General features: G+C 39.5%; 1 protein-coding gene across 1 annotated transcript; it reads left to right on the top strand.

Moving 5' to 3' along the window:
• The first annotated feature begins 2074 nt into the window (after positions 1-2074).
• ACTRT3 (actin related protein T3) lies at positions 2075-6999 on the top strand. The gene is made up of 2 exons (XM_074190871.1): positions 2075-2402; positions 6034-6999. Exons 1-2 carry the CDS (start codon positions 2200-2202, stop codon positions 6950-6952), a joined length of 1122 nt encoding a protein of 373 aa, XP_074046972.1. The 5' UTR covers positions 2075-2199; the 3' UTR covers positions 6953-6999.
• The last annotated feature ends 1447 nt before the right edge of the window (positions 7000-8446 follow it).

Here is an 8446-nt window from a genome sequence, read left to right as displayed (position 1 = left end):
ATACAGGCCAAATTATACTAGTTTCACTTTAAAAAATTTTGTTTTTGTTTTTACTTTCTCATGAATTTTTTCTTTTGTTCTCATTCTTCTTTCATAACATGACTAATGGAAATATGTTTAATATGACTGTACATATATAACCTGCCTTGGGGAAAGGGGAGGGGAAAAGGAAGGGAGAAAAATTTGGAACTCAAAATCTTAAAAAAAATGAATGTTGAAAACTATCTTTACACATAAATGGAAAAAATACAAAAAAAAATAAATACAAAGAAAAAAGAAAAAGGAGCTATATGCACAAAAATATTTACAGCAATATTTTTGTGGTGGCAAAGAGTTAGAAATTTGAGGGGATGTCCATCATTTGGAGATTGGCTAAACAAATTGTGTTGCATGATTATGATGGAATACTATTGTAGCAAGCAGGATGCTTTCAGAAAAGCCTAGAAAAAATGTATATGAAGTTAGGCAGAATGAAGTGGGCAGCACATATAATAACAGTAACATTATACTATGATCAGCTATGAATGATTTAGCTTTTCCAACACTACAATGATCTAAGACAATTCTGAAGGACTAAGGATGAAAGTGCTATTCACCTCCTGAGAAAGAAGTGATGGAAAAACAAAACAAAATAAAATAAACAAATTTTTTTTTTAATGAACTGATGGAATCAATGCAGATTGAAGCAAAATTCTTTTTCCTTTATATTTTTCTTGTTTTTTTATCTTTGTTTTCTTTCACAACATAACAAATATAGAAATGTTTTGCATGACTGCACATGTATAACCTATATCAAATTGCCTGCTTTCTCAAAGAGGAAAAAAGAAAGGGAAGGAGGAAGAGAATTTAGAACTCAAAATTTTAAAAATTTATGTATAACTGAAAAATATTTTTAAAAAAGAAAAACTAATTTTTTAAAATGGTTGCCTTTAAGAAAAAATGTTTTAGGGGTGTCTAGGTGGCATAGTGGATAAAGCACCAGCCTTGGAGTCAGGAGTACCTGGGTTCAAATCCCGTCTCAGACACTTAATAATTACCTAGCTGTGTGGCCTTGGGCAAGCCACTTAACCCCATTTGCCTTGCAAAAAAAGAAAAAATGTTTTTCATGATCAAGGTAATATAAAAAAATAGAGTACTGAAGTCTGGAAAAGATGATTTTTACTGATGAAACTCACTTTTTTATTCAAGGCTCTGTCAAAAATATTGTCAGATAAAATTTGGGTAAGTCAATAAAATCTGGGCTTCTTCATGAAATGTAAAATTTTATCCCCCCACAAAGTGTTTGAAGAATTTTTATTTCTAGTAAGACAGGAAGTCATGCCCCTATGGAGGAAATGATGAACTTTGATGTACATATTTATATATTGAGAAACAAAATTATTCCAGAATCCCCAAATGAAGATGGATTACCATGTAACCCAAACTTGAAAGGGGTTGAGTAGCCCACACATCCCTACACCTCTGTAGAAATCTCCAGTGGAATACTGCAACCCAGTCTTGTACTGCATTATGAAAGGTTAAGAATTGTAGTCAAAAGATAAAACCAAATATGCTTGACTGGTCTGACTTAAACCTCATTGAAAATAATCTGTAAGAGGCAGCTAGATGGCCTAGTGGATAGAGCATCAGCTCTGGAGTCAGGAGGACCCAAGTTCGAATTTGACCTCAGACACTTAAGAATCACTTAGCTGTGTGACCTTGGGCAAGTCTCTTAAGCCCTTTACCTTGCAAAGACAAAAAAAACCCCAATAATAATCTATAATCAGTGTTAGAAAAATGAACTGTCCAACAGGTAACATACATTGGGATGTGTAGTTTCATGATGAAGAATTGAGTAGTATGTGTCAAAGTTCTAAGAATTCAAGGGAAAATCATGTGAAATAAATAAATAGGGCAAAATAATACAATGAATTTTAATTTTTTAAAGACAATGCTTAGAATTGTTTGATTTTGTCCCAGTTTATTTGCATTCAGTGTTCAGGTTACATCCACAGGAAGGTTGGAAGGGCTTTAGTCAGTTGCTCCAAGTGACTTCACAATGGGTGCATTGTTACACAAACTTTAGGAGGCCTTGGTCCAGTGGGTAGACCTTAAAGGGAACAGTGAGGGAAGAGTTGACTGGCACCAAAAAATGCTGGTAGGGCTGGGGAGCTTGTGAGTGGCTCCCCCATTGACAAGGAAGGTGTTGGCACCAATAGGATGAACATCTACCCCACTGCTGTGGTCATAGACAATGGTTCTGCCGTGCTGAAAGCGGGCTTGGCTGGGAGCAAGGAACCCCAGTTCATCTATGCCAACATAATAGGCCGAAACAAGGTCAAAGTGGGGGCCTCAGAAAACTTCCAGAAGGAACTGTATATGGGTGAGGAGGCCCAGGCTAGGAGATGCGCCCTCTCCATCAGGTAAAAATGCCTTTTCCTGTTTCTGGGGGAGGGGGCCCAGATGTAAAAAAGAAGAAAAGATAATTGAAGATAGAAGGGAGAGAATAAAAAGACCTCAGCAAAATATGGAAAGGAAACTGGATTTCAAATCCAAGTATCAGCAGGTGATCTAAGGTCAGATTCCATCCTTGCTCTCACTACCCAGGGACTTTGACCTGGTGGACCTCTCTAGACCTCAGTCTGCTCGGACATAGAAGGAGCAGCCCTGATCTTTTGAGGTTGTTCAGTTGTGTCTTGACTCTCCCTAGACAGTTACTGAAACAGTTTGCCATTTCCTTCTACAGCTCATTTTATAAATGAGGAACTCAGACAATCACACAGCTAGCAGCTAAGATCAGATTTGAATTCAGGAAGATGAATATTTCTGGTGTCAGCCCCAACAGAATCCACTGCCCCACTTACCTATTCCTATCTTCAACTATCTCCAAATCCTATAAGCCTATGAAAGAATCAAAGGGACTTAAATTGGAGGAAGAAAAGGTAAGGAGAAAAATCGGAACTGGTAGTAAGGAGACTTGTTTCCTTTCCTTTTGGGGGAGGGAAGTAGAATAAAGGTAGTAGAATTAAGCAAAATAAAGGAGTATAGAAACAAACAAAAACCCACGACATTTAAAAAGCATTTACCTTTTATAAAGCATTTTCTTTTTACAATTAATTTTTGTTAATTAATTTTAAATTAATTTACAATTAATTTTATTTTTTAAATTAACAATTTTCTCCTCCTGGGAAAGAAAAAAGAGGTTTTAAAAAACCCCTTATAATAAATAAGCATAGTTAGGTTAAAGAAATTCTTGCATTGAACGTATACAAAAATAAATGTCTCATCCTCTTCCCTGAGTACATCATTTCTTTGTCGGAAGGTTGTTAGCATATTTCAACAACAAATGGAAGAAGGTTGGCCATTGCATTGATCAGCATTCTTTAAGTCTTCCAAAATTTTTTTTATCAAAATTGGTCTCATATGTTTCTTCACTTTGATCTGCATCAGTTCATACAAGTCTTTCTCAGTTTTTCTGAATCCCTCTCTTTATTATGGAACATTATATATCATAATTTGTTCAGCCATCCCCCAGTTGATTTGGTCCCTCTTCAGTCACCAGTTGTTTACCTTCATAAAAAGAGCTGTACATATGCATCCTTTCCCTCTTTGTTTGATCCCTTTCGGATATAGATCTAGTAGGGATTTTGCTGAATTAAAGGGTATGCGTAGTATTTTGCTTTCTAGAATAGCTAGATCAATTCACAGTTCCACCAACATGGCAGTAGTATGTCCCTGTTCCTGTTGTTCTTGTCACATTTAATAAACAGATAGGAAATTATTGATGTTTAGTAGTACTCAACTCTTTGTGACCCCCATTTGGTGTTCTCTTGGCACAGATACTGGAGTGTTTTGCCATTTTCTTCTCTAGTTCATTTTACAGATGAGGAAACTGAGATAAACAAGGTTAAGTGACTTGTCCAGGGTCACACAGTATCTCAGGCCACATCTGAACCCAGGTCCTTCTTGGACACTGCTTTCTGATTGGGGATAAAATACAATCTTATATAAAACAACTTTATACACATCTTATAGGCACTACAGATTAGGCAGTTTGGTGAGGCAGCATGTAAAGCACAGTACTTAGAATCAGAAAGACCCAAGTTCAGATTGTGTCTCAGCTAGTTATTATCTATGTGCCCCTAAATACATTATTTAATTCCTCCAAGCCTCAGTTTCTTCATCAGTAGATGCAGGGGCTCCGAGTTTTCCTCCTGATCCTAATCATGATTCACTTTGCAAATAATGAAACTGTAGGCAAATAGTTCTTATTGGACCTGCAATCAGGAAATCTCGGTCCAATTCCCCTTAACCTATTGTCTTACATGCCTACAATCTTCCACTGCCCACTTCCTAACACCAGTAAACCTATCCCTCCTCAACACATTGCAGCGGCAGGCTTCTGCCTTCGTCACCCCACCAGCTCATAAGTTATCACATGTATAATTGACACCATATGACTTGACTTCTCAGAGAGCGGGGGTGAGGGCAGGGGGAGGAACATAGAATTTTCTTTCCTTTGACTTCCACGACTACTTACATGTTTAGTGAATCTTTCTTTGGTCTCCTTGGCTTGATCATCCATCTTTTGCCCCCTTACACTGTAGATGTTCCCCAATGTTCTTTTCTGGTCCCATCTTGTTCTATACTCATCGTATATCTCATTGATTTCCATGGGTTCAAATATCATTTCTACTATGCAGAGGTGTTTCTCAAAGTTTTAAATTCAGCCCTCACAGGACCTCCAGGTCCACCTCCCCAATGGAGACTTCTCCTAAATCCCCCCATCAACATCTCAAATTCAGCATGTCTTCCAGGTACATCGCCTTGGAGTCTTTCTGGGGTCTTCCCTGTGCCAATCACATCACATACCAAGGCCTGTGGATTTTGTCTTGATAACATCACTAGCATCTTTGTTGTTATTGAGTCGTTTCAGTAACGAACTCTTTTTTTGCCCTTGGCCAAGATACTGGAGTGGTTTGTCATTTCCTTCTTCAGTTTATTTTACAAATGAGGAAACAGAGGCTAAGAGTTAAATGATTTATCCAGTGTCACACAGCTAATAAATGACTGAGGTCAAATTTGAACTCGGGCCTGCCTGACTCCAGGTCTAGTGCTCTCATCTGCGGAACTGCTCTATCACTAGCATCTATAGTCACTTCCTCTTCCAAGCTGCTGTGATGCCCTTCATTTTTACTCATCTATTCCTCAGGGTCTGGTATTGGTACTTGGATAAGATAGACGCTTAATTGGTTGAATGGCACTGAATTGATTCCCAGACTTGTAGTTTGCTGTCTGTGTGACTCTGGACAAGCGGGAACATTTATTTCTAAGTGATTACTGCAAGTCAGACCTTGGGCTAAGGGCTGGAAACACAAAAATAGTCTCTGCTCTATAGGGAGGTTCCTGAACTGAGTCTCATACAAGTTCAGTGAGATTGGTGGGGAAGGACTTTATAAATATTTGGGAGCAGCCCAAGTCACTAAACCTCTGTGCCTGTTTCCTCATCTATAAAATAGGGACTATTACCATCCAGGATTATTGTGACAACCAAATATTCATAAAGTGCTATATAAATTCTAGCTCCTCCTAGTACTGACAAACGAGATGATAATTGCAAACCGTTTCTGTCAACACTTTACAATTTACAGTAACTACTAAACACGGTAGTTAGCAATGTAACTATTTCTCTTATAAAGGATTTCTTCTTCTCCTTGCCTAAGGTCACATAGATGATAGTAAGTGATAGTCTCATGTCCAAGTGATGAAATACTCTTTCTACTTCACTACTATCCCTTTTAAAGAGAGAGAAAAATCCAGAAGCTGAGAAAAATAAGAAGGAAGAAGATGGGAAGGGCCAAAGAAAGAGAACAGATATCAGGGACACTGGCTGCTGGCAAAAGAGGTCCTTGAGGAGACATGGCGATCCCTGCATGGGATCCTAGTGCCTTCAAGTTGGTTTTGTGTTCCTGGGGCAAGGTGAACTCTTCAGGGGTGGAAGGAGGGGAAATGAAAACCAAAGGGCCCCTCTTGATTCTACCATACTCTCTGCAGCTATCCAGTGGAGCGAGGTCTTGTCACTTCCTGGGCAGATATGGAGGCCATGTGGAAAAACGTTTATGAACGTAACTTGAAAAAGCTGGCCAATGAGAGTCCAGTCATGATCACAGAGCCAGCGCTCAATCCTCTGGCTAACAGGGAAAAGATGACAGAGTTATTTTTTGAGAGTTTTGAGGTACCTGCTCTTTATGTCTCTATCCAACCTGTCCTGGCCCTCTTTGCCTCGGGCTATACAACCGGGTATGTGTTGGATTCAGGGGCTGGTGTCACCCAGTGTGTGCCCATCTTTGATGGCTACTGTCTTCCTCATGGTGTCCTTCGGCTGGACCTGGCTGGCCGAGATCTCACCGAGTGTCTTATTAAACTTCTCCAAAACCATGACATCTTGCTGCTCAGCCCATCAGACAAATTGGTGGTCAACAACATCAAAGAGAACTGTTGTTATGTGGCTACCAACTTTCAAGAGGAAGTGACCAAGAATCCCGTCACGTTGGAGAAAACTTACAAACTGCCTGATGGGAAGACCATCAAACTCCACGATGAGTTGTTCCGATGCCCAGAAAGCCTTTTTTTCCCAGGGCACATGAATCTGGAGGCTCCTGGGATTGACAAACTCTGTTTCAACAGCATCATGAAGTGTGACACAGATTTAAGGAGCACCTTCTTCTCCAACATTGTCCTGGCTGGGGGATCAACCTGTTTCCCTGGTTTCGACAAGAGACTAGTAAAAGAATTGGCCCTCATGGTGCCTGCTAACACTTCTGTGAGGGTTTGTGCCCCACCAGAAAGGAAAACATCAGTGTGGATGGGAGGTTCCATCCTTGCTTCTTTATCGGCCTTTCAGGATATGTGGATCACTACTGGAGAATATAAAGAGGTTGGAGCCAACATAGTGCATCAGCGATGCTTCTGAAACTCTATTACTGATAAATGATGTCAATGAAAAAAATGTGTATGTGTGTGTGTGTGAAAGAATATGTGGGTGTGGCTAGGTGGCGCAGTGGATAGAGCACTGGCCCTGGAGTCAGGAGGACCTGAGTTCAAATCCGGTCTCAGACATTTAATAATTACCTAGCTGTGTGGCCTTGGGCAAGCCACTTAACCCTATTGCCTTGCCAAAAAAAAAAAGAAAGAAAGAAAGAATATGTAAAAAAGAAAGATAGGAGGAGGGGGGTAGAGGAGAGAGAGAATGAGAGAATGAGAGGTGGTGGGGGGAGAGGAGAGAGACAGAGGATTTGAAGAGATTTTATCTTTTTTTTTCTGGGAAAGAAGACATTTTTAGTTATCTTTGCTCCAAATCCATAATAAAAACACAAGGGAAAAGAATAATGACATTACTGAATAATTAACCAGCAAATAGTTATTGGGCACCTACTCTCCAAATATAAAAGTGGATGTCTAATGGACAGCCCAACACTCCAAGCTCTGGTTTGCATGGATGGAGACAGAGTATTTTTTGGGGGGAGGGGGTTGCAAGGCAATGGGGTTTTAGTGACTTGCCCAAAGTCACACAGTTAAGTATTAAGTGTCTGAGGCTAGACTTGAACTCAGGTCTTCCAGGGCTGGTGCCTGCATCATCTAGCTGCCTTGGATGCAGAGTTGCCTCCAAGTTACTTTTTGATTCATTGTCAGCTATCCCAGGTTACCCTGAGAATCTCGGTCTTCCAGGAACCATTAAAAGTACTCTGTTGGCATGCATGTACCCAAAACACAATGTATTTGGAATAGAAAAGAACAGTCCTGATTTTACCAGAGACAATTATACAATATAAAGGGCTCACAGTAACCTTTTTACTGCTAAAAAAAGAAAACAATTCTCATTTTCCCTTCTGTTTCTATATCTATAAAAAAATGTGAATAATAGCACCTACTTTCCAAAGTAGTTGTGAGATAACATTTGTGAAATGCTTAAATGCTAGCAATGTGTAGTACTAATAAAGCTTTAACCTTTGCTAGTTCCCTTTGATAATAACCCTATCTGAATGTAATGCAAGTCTGCTGATTTTTCTTACTTACAGTAGTTTACTGAGTAGCATGGGGCTTCAACAAGACATAGGCAAGTTAAAAAGAATGAACAATTAAACATATCAAGCAAACACAGAACATCAGTCAGGAGGGACCTTGGGATAAGAGGGGCACAGTATGTTTGAGTGGAATCACGTGAGGTGTGGGAGTTAGACCTGGTCAGGAAAACCTGGTTTGAATATTGCCTCAAACATTTAACTAAGTGTATGAACAAGAAATGGTTCTAAATCCTCTTGTGGGTTAGGGGGAGGCACTGTAGAATTGGATGGCCTTTATGAATTTGACCTTAAAAAAAATTAACTGTGTGTTAACCGTGGACAAACTTTAGCCTCTGGAGTTTGTTTTCAAGAAACAACAGAATTAGGTTAACATATAGATTTGT

This window comes from Macrotis lagotis, chromosome 6, assembly GCF_037893015.1.
Source record: "Macrotis lagotis isolate mMagLag1 chromosome 6, bilby.v1.9.chrom.fasta, whole genome shotgun sequence".
NCBI classification, from domain to species: Eukaryota; Metazoa; Chordata; class Mammalia; order Peramelemorphia; family Peramelidae; genus Macrotis; species Macrotis lagotis.
This window is presented reverse-complemented; position numbering and strand designations above follow the sequence as displayed.

Coding starts and splice junctions, on each gene's coding strand:
- ACTRT3 (XM_074190871.1), top strand. CDS start 2,200: ATGAACATCTACCCCACTGCTGTGGTCATAGACAATGGTTCTGCCGTG. Junction 2,403..6,033: donor AGATGCGCCCTCTCCATCAG/GTAAAAATGCCT, acceptor TACTCTCTGCAG/CTATCCAGTGGAGCGAGGTC.